Source organism: Corvus brachyrhynchos, unplaced genomic scaffold (genome assembly GCF_000691975.1).
Source record: "Corvus brachyrhynchos isolate BGI_N302 unplaced genomic scaffold, ASM69197v1 scaffold467, whole genome shotgun sequence".
Taxonomy (NCBI): Eukaryota; Metazoa; Chordata; class Aves; order Passeriformes; family Corvidae; genus Corvus; species Corvus brachyrhynchos.
In genome coordinates this window covers 1,122,063-1,140,101 of record NW_008239309.1, presented here as the reverse complement: position 1 = coordinate 1,140,101, position 18,039 = coordinate 1,122,063, and the positions used below count along the sequence as shown (strand labels likewise).

General features: G+C 39.6%; 1 protein-coding gene across 1 annotated transcript in view; it reads left to right on the top strand.

Moving 5' to 3' along the window:
• The window catches only part of ARHGEF28 (Rho guanine nucleotide exchange factor 28), a 113,022-nt gene that overhangs the window by 73,555 nt on the left and 21,428 nt on the right, over positions 1-18,039 (top strand). Inside the window, exons 18-34 of the mRNA XM_017740650.1 lie at positions 340-391; positions 932-1,079; positions 1,184-1,305; positions 2,190-2,330; positions 2,801-3,051; positions 3,966-4,088; positions 4,474-4,591; positions 5,436-5,690; positions 6,572-6,648; positions 7,326-7,504; positions 8,172-8,266; positions 9,133-9,315; positions 11,886-12,017; positions 12,621-12,706; positions 16,085-16,123; positions 16,213-16,260; positions 18,015-18,032. Coding sequence (XP_017596139.1) covers positions 340-391; positions 932-1,079; positions 1,184-1,305; positions 2,190-2,330; positions 2,801-3,051; positions 3,966-4,088; positions 4,474-4,591; positions 5,436-5,690; positions 6,572-6,648; positions 7,326-7,504; positions 8,172-8,266; positions 9,133-9,315; positions 11,886-12,017; positions 12,621-12,706; positions 16,085-16,123; positions 16,213-16,260; positions 18,015-18,032 — 2,067 coding nt within the window. The remainder of the gene's footprint in view (positions 1-339; positions 392-931; positions 1,080-1,183; positions 1,306-2,189; positions 2,331-2,800; positions 3,052-3,965; positions 4,089-4,473; positions 4,592-5,435; positions 5,691-6,571; positions 6,649-7,325; positions 7,505-8,171; positions 8,267-9,132; positions 9,316-11,885; positions 12,018-12,620; positions 12,707-16,084; positions 16,124-16,212; positions 16,261-18,014; positions 18,033-18,039) is intronic.

The window sequence follows — 18,039 nt, the reverse complement described above, 5'->3', positions numbered from 1 at the left end:
GTGCCCTGCCACAAATGCTTTGATCTTATTTGAGTATAAAACCCTGAATGTGCACTTTTCTTGCAGTCTTTGCAGGCAATACTCATATAGAGAAAGTAGAATGTTTTAACACAATCTGCTTAGGATAAATAATTCTGTATCGTAGTACAAATAGTTTTCTACTTTGAATATTGTTATCTACTAATAACTAATAAAATCAGTTACTGGAAGAAATTAGTACCATAATTTAGGACCACTTTCTTGTCGCCCTTTGTGTGATGGTATATGTAAATGAGTTACTGACTTGACTGTTAAGTATATTATCAGCTATGTGATTCCAAAAAATTCTTCTGTTTTCAGAAATCCCAGGAGAGATACCATAATAAAAACAAGCCCCAAGTTGGTGTAACAAGTAAGTTAGGTGTAAACCTAGCATTTCTAAGGTAGGCCTTGATTAAAAATCGTGGGACTGATAGCATGAAATTTCCTGCATCATTTGTCTGTTTTTAATTTTCATTTCAGGATCTGTAAGAAAGGGTGTGTGTCTCTAATATGAATGGAATTTTTTTTGAGAGATGACTGTTAAGTCATCCTCTACTAAAATGCATGTGAATTTACTGTATTTTCAGTTAAAACAAAAATAAAAAGTAGTTCTATGTAGTTTACCTCGTGCACAAGTATTTGCACACCTGTAGAGCATGTATGATTTGAGATTATTTTCTTATCAAATGATATCCACAGTGGGGCTATTGCCTACAGGCTTATTTTTATATTCTGTGATAGAGTATTGTGGTCATGCACCTTGGCAAGAAGACATTCTTGGTGCCTGGTGTAGGTCAATATGAGCACCAGATATCATTTCTCAGTATAAGGGCGCTGTTGATGACATACTCTGTCAAACAATGACAAATTCATTGTTTGTCAAAATATTGTGTTGTGCTTTGCCTCACAGATGCCCTGCCTGGAGACATTTCACAGATGGTTCAATCCTCAGTGCATCCTTCTTCCTCCGTGCCTATTGGACTGTCTCCTGGAAAGAGGGAAGCCTCACAACAGCCGTACTTCTTGTCTAAAAGTGTCCCCAGCGCCAGTTTGGAAAGGTAGAAGGGCAGTTGCCAATGGACTATGCTAAATACATCCTTCAGCATTTCTAGAAAAATTGAAACCAGGAAATAAATGTGGGATTTTTTTATTTCTGCTGTAGAAGAGCTACACAATTTTCTGAACAAGACTCCGAGACTAGCCCCTGGAGGTCCAAGTCACAGTCTGAAGAGATGTTACAAGCATTAGGGGCCTTTTCTTCAATGGATGCTTTTATAATGGAAGGTGAGAATATTGCACAGATGTTGCATCTTATAGCTGGTATTGGAAAGTGAAAACCAGAAAAACTCCTTAGCTCATTTAGGAAGACATTTCATCTTCTAAAAGAGCACCTGTTTTTGATAGTTACAAGTTGTGTCCCTCATTAAAATGATGAAATCAAACACATTAGTCTTAAAAGAGAACTTTTCCTTTCTTCCTCATAACTATTTTATAACTTCTAGAATATTTTAGTATGTTGTTACCATTTTAAAATAACAGGGATAAATGTACTGGGCATCCTTGAAGAAACAGAACAGTAATACACTTTTCTTATGCACTCATCCAGTCGACTCCGTTGACAGTGTCCATTGCAAACTATAAACCTGCAACACTTGTATTTCCTCATTAGCCCCAAATTCTTACCTCCTACTGGTGAGCTGTGCTCCTATGATAGCTACATAGCCTTGTGAAGCAAATAGAGACAGGTTTTTTCTGTAGCTAGGTGGGAGACTGAATTTGAAAGCTGAAGGGCATTCACTCACATAGAATGGTGCAAATACCACTCACTGGACATCTGCTGTTGGAAATGTTGAATTTTATTTTTAAATTTTAAAAAGTTTCTTCAAGCAAAGAGTTATAGAAAAGATTTAATCTGAGGAAAGAAGAGTGGTTTTTTTTTTTATTATTCTTCTCCCCTTCTGTCACAAAAACAATTCAACACTTCGGTAATGATATTGACATCTGACAAACTTTGCTGCAGTAAAGCCGGTGCCAGTGTTTGCAGAAGTCTTACCTATAGTTATCTCTGTGATGTGTTCCCCTTACTATATGAATAGATCTGCATGTGCCAAGGGAATTCCCTTACTCTTTACATGTGTGGTGTTAAAGAAATATAAATTTTGTCATAGATGATGTGGATTTGTCTCAGTGGACTGATCTCTGCACAGATGCAGAAGAGTTTGAGGCAGAGTCCTGGAGTCTTGTCGTGGATCCAATGTTCTGTAGCAAGCAAGAAAAGGATGTTGTCAAGCGGCAGGATGTCATATTTGGTCAGTATTTCAAAGATTTGTGTAGGTTTGAAAGCAATTTGGTGTATCAAATAGAGAGGGAACCTACATAGTTTATGTCCAGAAGAACAAATGCTTCAACTTAAAACAATAGGAAAGTTCAAAGAACATTTTTATCACAAATTACAATGTGTCCTAGAACTAAAGAAATGGATAGTAATGGCTAACAGAGACATGCCTAGCCTGTTCACAGAATGGTTGAAATTGGAAGGGACCTATCCAATCCCCTCAAAAGCTAAAGCAATTACAACCACAGCTTGTTCAGTGCATACAGAGAGAATTGTGTCAGAGCCAGATAAATTAAGTCTTCCTACTGACATAATCTATTAGGTTTGAGGCTCACAGAGAAAAAGGAGCTATGACTGTGCATTTGATAGACTGAACTCTATCTTAGAAGGTGTGCAGAATATTCAGGGGATTACTACACTGTGCTCTTTTCTTTTATACCACAGAGTTGATGCAAACAGAAGTACATCACATCCATACCCTGTTCATTATGTCTGAAATATTCCGGAAAGGGATGAAGGAAGAACTGCAGCTTGACCACAGCATGGTGGACAGAATATTCCCCTGCTTAGATGAGCTACTGGAGATACACAAGCAATTCTTCTGCAGAATGAAGGACAGACGGCAGGAATCATGTGAGGCAGGGAGTGAGCGTAATTTTGTCATCAACAGAATTGGAGACATCCTTGTGCAGCAGGTAGAGGCATCAGCTCTTTTAATCCTTTAAGTGCTCAGGGTTCCCAATTTAAACAATTTTTTTACTCCGAAACTTCTGTGGGCAAGAAGACAGTTATGGTTGCCTCAAAAAGATTCAAAACTTGTCCTCCCCTGACTATTTCAGGATGAAATAGCAATGTGAAAACAAATCATTATTGTCAGGTGACTGTGATGAACTTGGGGTGGACTTCTCCCTATGTGGTATGAGTGACAAGGAAAGTGATGAACTTGGTCCTGTTTACAGTAGAAGGCTGCTGTCATACTATGGACTGCAAAAAATGCAAGCAATGGATTCACATTTTTAACAGCTGAGCAGGGATGTGAAGATCTGACTGGTAATGGAAATGAAACTACCCATTAATTTCTTGTAGTGGTCTGGCATGTTACATATCAGGATACTGCTCCCTAGGGAAGGGTTGGTTGCAAGGTGTTTCCCGTGGCTGAAGAACAGCTGACTGATAGCTTGGCATTCACACTTCAGTTCCTTGTGAAAGGGAGATGTAGCTTTTCACCTTTGGTCAGTCTGTTTTCACTCCACTGACATAAAGAGCTGAGCTGTTACCTTGTCTAGGAGCAGTGTGGAGATCAGACCAAAGTAAATGAACCTCAGAGGGTTGTGTTTGAAAAGAGGTGAAGGAAATGTTGTTAAAATGTTCTAGCTGTTACCAGCAAGACTACGGTGGAGGTTGCTTGCTCTCTCTCCAGCCTACGTTCTTCTTCTTGCTCCTAAAAACATCTAGCCTATTTTCATTCTGTTGCGGTGGGCCCTGTTTGTGAAATTCAGAGAACTTGATAAACCAGTTCCCTATTGGTACAAAATTCATTAGTTAAAAGGTATACAATTTCCTGTATATGATATAATGTTGAGCACAATTCACTTATTACTTTCTTCAGTTTTCAGAGGAAAATGCAACTAAAATGGAGAAAATATATGGAGAGTTTTGTAGCCATCAGAAAGAAGCTGTTAATCTCTTCAAGGAGCTGCAACAAAACAAGAAGTTCCAGAATTTTATTAAAGTAAGTTAATGTGGAATCACGAGCACTATTGACAAAAGGCTCAGGAAAAAGGTACATAGCTTCTACTTAGATTTAGGATTGGAATTATATTCAGTAACTCACTTTTAATAGTTGATAAAAATGGCAAAAGTTTTTTCCTCTAGTGAGCTGATAAATCACAGTTTTCTTTCAAACTTTAGAATGCTTTGGCATCCAGTGTGTATTACACACATGTTCCTGTTATAGTACGCCTCATCCCTCAGCACAGCAACTGTTCCTTGGGGATGGTTCAGATTACCAGCATTTGTTTTAACTTATTCTAATGCTTTTAGATCATATTTCTTATTAGTCAATTTGTGGTTTAATATGCATTTACTACTTAAGGTATATATTTGTATCTGTGCAGCTGAGAAATAGTAACATGTTGGCACGACGCCGAGGAATCCCTGAGTGCATTTTGCTCGTCACCCAGCGGATCACCAAATACCCTGTTCTGGTTGAAAGGATACTGCAATACTCAAAAGGTGAACAAAAGCTGAAGTGTTGTTTCACGTCTGAAATCCTAGCACATTTCTAACGTAAGGAATTTGCACAGCTACAATATCACAAAAGATTAAATTCACTGCTCTATTGAGAGAGAACCAGAGCAACATAAATAACTACTGCTCGGTCAAATGTCACCTAAACAGGGTTGTCTGGTCTGTATGGGCCTTGTCAAGGCTGGGCTGTGAAGATTTCTGATATTCCAGCCAGGTAAGCCATAGAAGTCCAGATGAGCATACTTGTTTTAGGAAAAGACCTTGACTAGAGGATGTGAACTAGCTCAGATACACATCTGTACCTTTGGAATTAATTCTGGAGGACTCTTTTCTAAGTAGGTCTAGGCAGACATTTCATAAATTACTCTCTGTTTTTTCAGACAAAGCTTGAATGACCTCTGGAACTTAGTAGAACATTTTACAAATACTATTAACTTAGAGATATTGCCCCCCACATGGGTAGTAAACGAGCATTGAAGGAAGTTGCATGTACCAATGCAAATCCTTTGTACTTGCAATTCTGTTTCAAGGGTTCTTTTACTTAGCCAGAAAAGTAATATACTATATGATTTGCTTAGCTGCTGATTTTTTTTAAAGTGCTTACACCTCATAAATTTGTCAGAAACTATTCAACATGTTGTTTTGGCTAACGAACGAATCTGAGGTACAGGTCATCTTTTCTAGTCAGATGGTCGCCAGGTTCAACTTACAATAACAAATGTATCAATTTAAGCTTTGGATCATGCTGGTTGTTTCCAGAAAATAAGGAATTTTATCTTCTCTTGAACATGCTGACTAGTATCATGTTGTTTGTTTTTGTTTCATACAGAAGGAACAGAAGAACAAAAAGACCTATGCAAAGCCCTTCGTCTAATTAAGGATATAATTGCAGCAGTAGATTTGAAAGTGAATGAGTATGAAAAAAAGCAAAAACTGTTGGAAATTCTCTGTAGAACTGAAAACAAAACATATACAAAGCTGAAAAATGGCCATGTTTTTAGGAAGCAAGACTTGATGAGGAAAGAGAGGGTACTTCTTCACGAAGGTTTAGTGTATTGGAAGACAGCAACTGGTCGGTTCAAAGGTATTTCATCTGAGCAGTAAAGTCCTTTATCTCTTTATTTGCAAATAACATTTGAAGACTGGTTAAAGAGGGAATATACTTTATTGTGCTATATTGCAAATAAGAATGTCTGGGTAATGGTACTGTGAATATCCCACTAATTGCTGGAAGATCAGTTCCAGAAGCTGCCATGGTTTGTGAGTAATCTGCATAAGAACACAAGTTAACATACAATGTCATCTGTATTTCTTCTTCCAGTCCCCTCCTTCTAGTTTTCTGTTTTTCAATTTCATTTCATAATACAGTGTTTGGACTTGTACATTTTTATTGTTTCCAGTATTTGCTATTGAAAATAATTTACTAAAAAATTCAGTGGTAATGAGACATCCATAGTAGAAAAAAAATTCTAAAGCCACATTTGGCAGGACTACAGTTTTACATGCAAGCTCAGAATTTGATTTTTGGTGTTAATCACATATTAGGGGTTGGGGTTTTTTGGGGCACACTAGTATTTGCTGCACAACTTTATAAAGCTGTCTGTTCATCATTATTCTACAAATGCTTTTACCAGTGTACTACGGTGCTGTGAGTGTATGTTACAGCACAGGCAAAGCAAGGTTTATGTGAGGTAGTCTTTGCCAGGTGAATGGCTTAGGGAAGCTGTACTGCCATTGGTGCAAGGATTTGTTCTTTCCCTGCGCCAGTGCTCCAGCATGGTGCTCTTTCCTGGGAGATACAAAGCAAGGATGAGCAAGTGCTTCATGCAGACTGTGGGCTAATTCAGATATTTCCTGTTTAGTTTCCTGTAGGATTCTATATTTCTTCATCAGATAAAATAAGAATTTAACACTGATTGTACTAATTTTAATTGAAAGCCATTATTTTCCTTTTCTCATTTTAAGACACCTTAGCTCTGCTTCTAACTGATGTACTACTGTTCTTACAAGAAAAGGATCAAAAATACATCTTTGCAGCTGTTGTGAGTATATTATCAGATATTTGAACACATACATTGCTCATTTATTTGTATATTTCTCAAAAATTAGGTCATTATCTGGGTCATTCCCACATAACTTTTATTTTTTCTGAAATCCTGGTATTGTGTTCAGAACTGTAATATGTCAGTATATAGAAAATTAAGTTTGTTTCCAAAAATCTTTTTTTTTTTTTTTAATGAAGGAGGATGAAAATAACAGAATTGTATCTTTAGTATTATACCTTACATGATTGTGAAGGTGGGAAGTAATGCAGGCTCTTTCAGTTGTCTAATATAAATTTTAGTTTTTGGTAAAACAAACAGAAGAATAATTGTTACTGAAAATACAGCAGTAAACACACATAAAAGATATGAAAGGTCATGGAAAGAAGTTCTCAAGCTATATAAATATGAACATTATATGAATATTGTGTCTCAGTATGATTGAGCCTCTGAGATTTTCTTTGTAGCACATATCTAGTGCTTAATTTGTTTGTTAACTGTATAATGTATTTTAAAGAACAGTTTAAAAAGATGTCTGATTACTCAAAACTTTCAGTAGCGTGACTATGCCAGGACTAGAGTTAGTCCAATGAATTGAAAAATTATGTTCTTCTTAGAGTGTGGTGTCTTATAAGAATGTAATTTATTTATGTGTGTGCTTTGACTGTTTCCTCCAGGACCAGAAACCTTCTGTTATCTCCCTTCAGAGGCTCATAGTAAGAGAAGTAGCCAACGAAGAAAGGGGGATGTTCCTGATCAGTGCTTCATCTGCAGGGCCTGAGATGTATGAGGTTCATACCAGTTCCAAAGAAGAACGTAACAATTGGATGAGGCATATTCAAGAGGCAGTGGAAAGGTAGGGAGAAGGAGTTTGGTTTTCATGCTAGCAGTCCAAAGCAGATGAGGAGTTTGTTGGATATTCATGGCAGCATGCTCTTTATTCTGCATTGCACTGGGTCCATCTGTGAGTTTGGGTTTTCTATGAGCTCAAGGTGCCAAAACCTCTTCATTGCTCCTGCCACACTTCCCCATATTCCTCCTGGTTTCCCACTGTATCAGCATACCCTTTCGGCTCCTCATTAAACATCCTTACCACTATTGTGACAGCCTTCCCTCACCTTTGCCTTTGGCACTGGCTGCCTTAGAGAGTCCTGCAGGTGTCCCATACAACCATTTGGAGGAAATCACAAATCATGCCTGCTATTTTGGCATCAGCTCATTAAGAATGGTGGGGAAAACATTGCTTCTGATGGGGCCCAAGCTTATCCTTAGGACAGCAAACCTGTGTGTGTGCCAGCCACTCTCTCTCTGCACAGTGCAGCCTTACCACAGTAAAAACAAGCCCTTCAGTCTGCTTTCTGTCCACTTACTGCCTCTTGAAGAGGCTGACAAGTGGCATGCTTCTGGATTATTGCAAAAGGTGCTGGTGTTGTGTTCTGTTTATTGTGAACATAATATTGTATTGAAGATGAACAGATGATGTGCAGTTTTGCTTTATCCACCTTTGTCTTTCATCTTTGAAGTTGTCCAGAGGAAGAAGAAGAAGTAAAAATGAGTGAGTCTGATGAGGACAGACGTACTGCTGAGGCCAAGGCATACAAAATTCAGAAATATCAAGGTGTGGTACCTTTCCTGTTGCTCTGAGAGCTCTGACATCCTTAGAATTCAGGATGAATTAATCATGAACCCATATTGGCTGGAGGGTTCAGAGTGGCTCAACAGTCAGAGTCACAGCAGAGACAGATGGGGTGGTCTGATGGTATAATGTGAGTGTATCAAAAGAGAAGCATGTGTTTTCCAAACACTTTAATGTTTTTGCTACATTGCCATAAGCAAAAAAAGAAAAAATAAAAATGGGTATTTTCAAAACAAACACTGAATTTCACAGATTAGCATCAGGACCAGGTAGTTCTGATAATACCTTGAATCTTTACAGTTGTGTGGCTTTGTGCTTGTTTATGGCACTTTGTCCTTTGCTGCTATTATTTTTATCTGAAAATACAGCTAATAGCATAAATTCTACTTCCTTGGTGCCCCTACACCTAACTCCCACATCTTTATACTGTTTTGAGGAGAGAAATCGCAGCAATGTCTGTCCTATTGAGAGCCACAGGGGAGGGCATCCTCTGCGCAAAGTAGGTGTTCTTTTGATGTTGAGGCCCTGAATTACCACACATGAGCCAAGTGCTTTTCCAGAAGCACTGACTTGTCATTGTGAGTGCAACAGGAGTAATGAGGGCCAGAGAGGGCAGCCAAGGCCACCTCATCAGGCTAGGGCTTTGGGTGTGTGTTAGCTTTCGTTTGGACAGACTATGGGATGAACTTGGCTGAATTTGGCTCCTGGTCACTTAAAAGAATCATAACTTGAATTAGCACTTTCTGTGTGGCATAAAGATTAGAAAGGTGAATGGGCAACATGCTTTCCCTGCAGGATAAAATTTCTAATACAGTTTTCAATTTTACACTGTTCAATTTTGGTTACAGAATCACTGAGTAACCAAGACCAGCAAATATGCAGTCATTTAGAAGAAAAGTTGCGTATCTATGCAGAACTGGGAGATATGTGTGGGTTTGACGATGTCCACGTAGAACCTCACCTACTTATCAAACCCGATTCTGGAGAAACTCCACAGGCTGCCTCACTGCTGGCAGCAGCACTCAGGGAAGGTGAGTTTTCATGGGAAGAGCAGATTGGTGGCTCTTCACATGGGCAGGTATTTTAAGGTAACAAAGTGCAGCCATGTTGCCTTGTGTTGCCATTCTGTTGGGTCTCGAGAATTGGAAGTGTCAAAAATTGCCAAAGGGTGTAGAAGAGAAAACTGTCAAGTTTATTCTTGTCAGATACAGGAGACGGTACCTGCCAGACTGCAAAATAAAGGATATGTTTAGGGCATAGCATCAAATGTAAACAGGCAGGAGTGTGGTGTTAGGTTGTTAGCTGTCCTTGCAGTACAGCTCTGTGAAGCACATCAGGAGTTGCAGTATGATATTGCACCTGGTCCCCGACCTTCACCTACCTTGGCTGATTTTGATGTCAGATCAGAATCCTGTATGATCATATACAGAGCAAATCAAATTTTTACCAAGAAACACCTCCACAATTGCTCTAGGAGCCCTTTTTTCTCTGTCTGCTATCTGACAGGGAGTTGATAGGTAGTTGCACCATCTACAGTGCTGTCCTGTGAAGGAAGGAAGGGAATGGTATTTGTAGATAGCTTGCCTAGCTGGAACTTCAGCTAAACTTCTGCTAAACTCAGCTGAAAAGGGTCCTGGTAAACTGAGTCGTGATTCTAGCATCACCTAAATTGAGAACTATGTGCTACTAACAACATTTCAACCTATAAAGCAGTGGAGCTTGGTATTCATCATCATAAGTAAGTCAAAGAGCGTTTTATTGATAAAATTGATTTAACTTGTGTAGGGTACTGTAAGTCAGTGATGAAACAGAAAATAGTTAAAATGGCAGCCTATACTTATTACACACCTTTATTCTGTCCACTTCTTTATTTTTCACTTTCTCTCATGCTGTTTTTGATGTTGATGATGTCTTGGATTTCAGGACTCTACAATACTCTGTGGAAGCTTACAGTTACTTACACTGTAGACAATTTGTGGGGATCATTATCCAGGATGGAAATACTAAGTCCCTGAGCTAATAGCAGACTCTATAGGAATAAAGCATTGCTTGTTGTAGAGATGGATAGAATTACAGAGTGCTTAAGCAAATTAGATATACGCGAATCCATGAGATGAGATGGGATAAATCCAATGCTGCTCAGGGAGCTGGCCAATGTCACTGTGAGGCTGTTTTCTGTCAGCTTTGAAAGGTCACAGTGATCAGGAGAGGTTCCTGATGACTCGAAGAAAGCAAACCTCACATTCCCCTTCAAGAGGGAATATATAGAGAACTAAAAAATAGTCAGTCTCACCACTATCTCTGAGATAATCCTCCTAGAAGGCATTTCCAAGAATCTGAAAGACAGAAAGAAAATTTGGAGCAGCTGTCATGGATTAATTACAGCAGTAGTGTCTGACTAACCTGACAGGTTTCATGGTGAGAAAAGAGTGCATGTTGGCTACCTGGACATCTCTCAGACCTTCAACGCTGTTTGCACTGGCTGTAGTATCCTTACATCAGAATTGATGTCAACTGCTTAACTGGATGGAAGACAGGCTGGACTGCTGGGCTCAAGGGGTCAGTCCTACGATGTCCAGTTGGTATCATGTTATTAGGGGATTCCCTTAGGGATGTATCCTGAGACCAGTAGTGCGCAACATATTTATTAATGCAGTTGACCTCAGAATTGACAACACTCTTGGCAAATTCATGACTGTCATCGAATGAGGTGGAGTGTTCAGTGAGCTGGAGATACCTCTACAGACTGGGAAAATGGGCTAAGAGGAGCACCTAGACATTTGACAAATACAAATGCAAAGTCCTGCATCTCAGGTGATGTAATCCTGTGTGTTGGTACAGGCTGGACACTAATTAGATAGAAAATACCTTTGTGGAAGTGGACCTGGGAGTCGTACTCAACAGCAGGTTGACCATGAGGCAGCAGTTGCCCTTGTGGCAAAGATGGCCAACTTCTTTCTAGGCTTTTGCAGTAGGAGGAGAGTTGCCAGCAAGTTGAGGGAGGTGATTCTTCCTCTACTTACCTCTCACGAGTCCTGTCTGGAGTGCCATGACCAATACTGCACTTCCCTGGAGAGGAGAGACATTGACAAAGTAGAGCAAATCCAGTGAAAGGTACCAGGATGATTAGAGGGCTGGAGTACATGACATCTGAAGAGAAGCTGAGGTAGTTGACTTGGTGGGATCTCATTACTGTCCGCAACTGCTTAATGGGAGGATATAGAGAAGCCAGATTTTTTGCAGAGGCATATGACGATAAAAGGACACATGGACGCGAGATAATGGTCTTGTGGTGAAACACAGAATATGCCAATTAACTGAAATGAAAAATTATATGCCATGAGAGTGTTAAAAAACGGGAACAGATTGCTCAGGAAGACTTTGAAGTTTCCATCTTTGGAGGTGTTAAAGGCTTGCGTGTTCAAAGCTCTGATCAACACAATTTAAATTGACCAGCTTTGAGTGGGGTGTAGGACTAGGTGACCTCTTAAAGTCCCTTGCAAGCTAAATTATTCCATGGTCAATCAATTCTATGTCATTGATTTATGCACTAAGGAACTATTTAAGGGGCCTCTGTAATTCTGTATGTTTTCCTCTTTAGTTGAAAGTCTCCATGTCGCTGTAACAACATCACAAGTGAGTGAAACAGACAGATCACCAGAGGAAAGTACTGAAGAATTAACTGTGAAGCGTACATTCACTGCCAATGAAATCTTGGAATCTGTTGCTGGTGGTGAGTAAAATTTGATGCTTTTACATATTCAGAGTTTTTTGGAAAGCCTCTGTGGTCTAGGACAGAATCAATAGAAAATAATGTAATAAAAGTTGTCTTTTGGCAAATGCTCAGGTAGTGTAAATTGTTATATAACTTTGTTGGAGGTACACTTTCTTATCATTGCTGTTCAACTCTACAGCAAGTCTGTTTTGCAGTATAGGCCATTTCCCTTTTTGTCAGGAGGCTTGAAAACCAGGATTGAGATTCCAATAATTTCAGCTGCAAAGGGTAGTATTAATTTCTCACAACAAAATTGCAAATACAGTTGTGTAAAAAACACTGCTACAGAGCAGTTTTAATGTTATGGTTACACTTATTTCCAAACTTTCATATGTGAAATAGTGCTAATTTTTAAGGTAGAAAAACTGGATTGGGCCACCTGTGCCATCCTGGCTTCCAAATTTGTTTTTCCCCAGCCTAGGATCCATTATGTAACTCCAAATAATAAAAATCACTTTCTCACTATCCTAAGTAGCTGTAAAAAAGCATGCTCTTTGTTTTACTAGTTAGGATATGCTTTGATACCTTTCTTTTGCATTTTCTTGGGCCTTTATTTGTTAGATGCAGAAAGAAAAGAAATTGAAGAATCACCAGAAATCAATCTCAGTGTTGAGGAGGAAGTGGCAGGTGCCAGTCTTGAGGATAAGGTATTGTAACCAGTTTTTCTTCTTGCATTGCACATAGCAGTCTGGGCACTGTGCGTGTACATACTGTCCAAATTTTTACGGGGAATTTCACTCAGATCCAGGTAATTCAGTTTAATAGAGGTCACTGCAATTATTAATAAAATTTTTAAAAGCAGTCTTAAACAATCCAAGCACAGAACAGTTTTCCTGGAAGGCTTAGGGTAAGTGAGTTGTAACAACAGGCAGTGTTTTCAAACCACTTGTATGGGCCACTTATGAGCCTGGTTCTCTGCTGTCATCATTCAATAGATGCATATCTGTGGAGCTGACAATAGTATTTCCTCTACTCCCTCCTCCTATTCACAGGATGATGAAAGTCTCCTGCAGTGACAGTCCTCAGCTAATGCAAGGAAGACTTGTGCACTGGAAGAACTTCGTCCTGAGAACAAGCACATAAAATAGGATGGATGTTTTTACACCAGCTTGCTTCAGAATTTTGAATTTTTAAAAATGGAGCAATTAGAGAATAGAAGAGGAAGTGCCCATTTTGCAAAGTCCTATAGTTGATAAGCAAATCCGGGTAGAAAAGCAGACCCAAAAATCAGTTCTGGACAAAATTAGGAATGACAAATTTTATGTAGCAACAGAGTGTTGGAGTAAGCAATGTGAATTACTGTGTGGAAATAAAGTCAACTCTAATAGTGTAGTTCTTAGGTGGAGAATAAGAATCACAAAAGGACTAAAGGGGAGATACAAGAAGATAAGATACAGAATGTGAAATGGAAAGAAACCTTTGCCTAGAAAAGGAGTTAATTAGCATTAACATACTGTCCTTGCATCAGGTCTGAAAGAGGGCTTGTGTGCCTGAAACCTTGGGTTTGTTTGTTTTCTATATTGGGAATACTCTTGCTAATACACTAATCTCTCTGTAATCTCACCTTATGTTTAGCTCTGTATCATCTTATCAGACTGCTGACAGAGGGAGGAAGGAGGAAGAATGTGAGTGAAGAAATAGGTTGAAAACCAAAGTCCAAGTGAGGGAGCAGAGAAGCTAGGTGAAGAGAAATAGAACAACCTAGAGAGGGTAGAGTGGCTCAGATATAGCCCATTAGAAGTTCCAGTAGCTCCATGTGAAAACTCTGCCACTGTGGCTATACAGAAGATAGAGCCAGGCTTTTCTCAGAGATGCAAAGATAAAGGATGAGCATCCAAGATTACAAGTTGCAGCAAGGGAAATTCTGAGTGTATACAAGGAAAAAAAAAAGTGCAAGGATGAGCAAGGAGGAATGTTTGTCCAAAGAAGTTGTGGGGATCTCTACCCTTGGGAGTTTCCTGGATTTGACTGAAGAGGGCCTTGGGCAACTTCCTCTAACTTTGAAGCTATGCTTGCTCATAAAGCTGGAGGGACCTGTACCCAACTCTTCCACCCTAAGTCATTATCCTATTATTTGTGGCCTATTTTTTGGGCAAGGCATACATCAATTCTGATACCATGTCAGAATCAGACTTACCGGCAGGTGGCAGAATGAGCAAAGAGAAGAGGCAAGGCAAGGGCTTTGCAGGGAGGTGGGTGTGCAGCCCCGGAGCGTGGAGTACCAGCTCTAGACTCTGCCCAAGTAGCCTGGGAAAACAAGACCTGGGCAGAGGGAGCAAAAGCTTCCAGCTCAGAGGTTAGATGCTGACTAGACACTGGAAGGGAGACCATTGTCCCTGCAACATGAGGGGTCCCCAGTGGGCAGCTGTGAGGAGTGATCACCATCTTGTCTCCCCTGCTCCTGCCTTGTAATTGGATCTCTGTGGGCGTTGTCCAAAGCGCGGTGCAGCCTGCTCTGGGATGTGACCAGCCTCATCTCTCTGAACCAAGGTGATCGGGAACAGTGGCAGAGAGGTGGTGGTGGCCTTCAGTTAAACACCTGAAATTATTGCTTCACTCCTATCTGGATTTGCAGGGCATGTGCAAACTCAGCTAAACCTGCCTCAGCCTCATCTCCCAGTGCTCAAGTGGTGCTGCAGTGAGGGGACTGTGGGCACTGTGACTGGCTACTTGCAACTCCGTGGTCAAACCAATGCTAGATAAACCTTCCCCTGTGCACATCCTTTTCTAAACTCAAACAGGCTTAAAAACCTGAAAGAAACTCTACTCTTTCAGTGTGCAGGCTCTCCTTTGTACACTCTTCCTCCACCTTCCAGCATCACCTTCTTTCTCTCCCTCTTGGCCCTGCTGGTCACCATCTTACCCACTGCTCACTATCCAGTTAAGGGAAAGCAGAGCTATCTTGTGTCCATCCTTGTGCTGCACGGAGACATCATGCAAAATCCTCTGCTTCTCGCAGCAGAGCTGAGCTTTTCTATGGCTTGTGGATGCAGTGAGGAAGAGGAAGGGAAGATCCTCAGGTGGAGGGGAATGGGAGCAAATACTGCAGAGAAATAATGAGACAAAGAGTAGAGGAGGAAATGATGCAGCTGGTATTCCCTTTCCCCCATGGGTGTCTCTGTTGGGCTGTGTTGGGGGGCTGGTCTTTCTCATTTTCATTTTCAGTTATTGCATCTAAATGTAGCAGATGCTTTGCTCTCTGTGGTGGAAAATGAGACTCAGTAGAGAACTTAGGAGAATCAGAGAGAAAACAAATATTCCCCAAACTCTCAGCTGCTTCTCTGAAAAAAAAAAAAGAGAAAAATAATACAGGAAGTCTTTTCAGCATAGGCTCAGAAGGGATTGCGCTTGACACAGTTCCCACCATTTCATCTTATCTTTCTCAGAGGAGCTATTCTTCATGCTGAAGGGATTATGGGTAGCTTCACCCCATAAATTTAGAAAGCTTCTTATGAAAAGGGAGCAGGATGAAGTGGCTTTGCCTTGCTGCAGAGGACAGTAGTGACCATGCTGGTGTGTTTTCTAGAGTGTACACAGCATCTCACAGGGCACCTAAGGCATTTGTTGTAATCCACTAACATGACTTCTTGCTAGTTTCTTAGTACATTATTATTTCTATTTTTGAAGAGTCTCATGCTGTTCCATCCCACTGTAAGTAGTCTAAACCCACTGTGCTTATATACAGAAGTCTGGTTACTGTATTTCAAAACTTTCAAGTAAACAAATGAATCGAAATGTCTTTTCTGTGCAGCATTAGTCAGAAGGGATTAAAATTCTGGATGAAATAGTTTTATTTGTAAAGTTGTGCTTAGAGTCTCTAGTAATTTCCACGGAAACTCCATTGTTGATGAATTATTAGTCTTCACCGATTGTTGCTTGTGTCTTTTTTCATATACCCACATAAAGGGTTGACTCAGTACACATTTCCTAGCCTTAGGTCCCCACTAGTTCAAAAAAAAAATTACCTAGATGATACAATTTTAAAATTTAAAACAACTTTTTAAAGCTCATGTATTTTTTTTTAGGGAGGAAGTATGAATATTTCAGGATCTACAGGGACAGAGGTGAGTAAATCTAAACCTCAGATAGAATGTAGTAACTATTTAGTTAACAGAGGTCAAACCTTTGAAAATCCTTCTCTTTTATTTTCTAGATTGTACAAGCAATCCAGAACTTAACCCGTCTCTTATACAGCATGCAGGTGACTACTCCACTACTAACTTCATAGAGTAATTCATTTGTCCTAATAATTTACTTTTAAAGATTTGTTTTCATGTTGCCCTACTTTTAGACATCACATTAATAGATACTGATCTCAACTGACTGTTGCATAAGTTGTCACAGAATGTATTTTTATTCTAGTTGTAGATTTCTTTTAAGAGCTGAATAATACTAACTTGCTTGGAGATCAGTCCATCCTCCCAAAAGAGGATGTTTGTACAGACCAAAAATGTAGCAGGAAAGTAAATTGATGGCTCTACTTGAACTGATGTCATTCCACATACAGATTTCTGAAATTATAGTCCAAAAAATTGAAAAAATTCAGTATTTTGATTAGACTGTTCTCTTGGTTAGTAGTAAGCAGTAACTTTGCCAGGGATCTCAGATAGCAAACTCAGTCCATTTTAGATGCTTAAATCTCAATTATCTTGTATATTCTGTAGGGCCTTAGTATGAAGCATTTGCCTCTTTTATGCTATGTTTGAATGTCTTAATTTACTTTTTCTTATTTAGCTGCAGTTTTATAATTCTATTTTAAAATGTTTCATTTGAGTATACTTAATTTTTTGATCCTATTGACTTTAGCATATATCACAATAACCTGGAAACCTTGGGCTTAGAAGTGAAATGTATTGAAGCAATGCAAAAGCAAAATAAAAATCCTGTAATTCAGGCAAATTTTTTTGAGTAATTGAAAAACAAATAGGGACAGTAAAGTAAGGTTTAAGATCATGCATTAATTGTTCAGACCATGGGCAGTCAATTGCAGAGAAACAAGGAGAGGATCTTGTCCTGTTTACAGATCACTGAAACTGACCCAATGCTGGAGGAAGAGCAAAGGGGATTGCACACTGCATGAAGTTAAAAACTTTCTGGGGTGGACAGCACAGGGCAGTGGGGCTATGTGAATTCTCTGGGAATGTCTGCTGAAATAGGTTCCCATGTCAGCTCTTGAACATAGGCGGTGCAATAAGTGCCTCAGCAGATCTAGGGTTTTCTTGCTTTCCTTTCTTCTTAATCCCAGCTATTTGTTTTTGTGTTGCTGGAGGATGTCACAATCTTTAATGCAAATGTCACAACACTTTTGTGAAGGATGGAATATAGAGCTCTCACCTGTAAAACAGGAACATCAAACCTGAAATGATGACTAAGCTGCAGGTTTATGCTTGCACTGACACCTTGGTCAGGTGCGTGTAGCGGTACAGTCCTGGTGGCATGGCTGTATTGGCAAGTGGCCGTAGGACTGATGTTAGCTGTGCTGCAATGCTGCAGGTTAGCAAGGAGAGCCTTAAAGTTGGAGTGAGCTCTGCTGGAAACAGTACAGTTTTATCTGTATAGGTCACAGCTGTGTTAGGAATACTTGGGTGAGTATAGCATTCCCAGTGCCTTATTGCCCTCTTTAACCATGAAAAATCATTTTTCCTATGTGTCTTTACATCGTCTGAGAGAACACGACCCCCAGCTGTAATTGAAGTGCATATGCACAGCTGTAACATAAACATGTATAATAACACTAAGTGTAAACCAGAAGCCTTGTTAAAAGTGCTCAAAAGAATTGAGTTTTATTTTAGAAATACCTCATTGTAAAGGCATGATTACAGAATTTTCTCTATTTGCTTAAAGAATAACCTCCAAAAAAAGCTGAAGTATTTTTATATGATTCTCTGTAAAAACAAAGAAATGGATTAATGCTGATATTTAAACATTTGTGTCTGATTTTGCTGTGGTGTCTAGGCAGTACTGGCTATCCAGGCCAGCC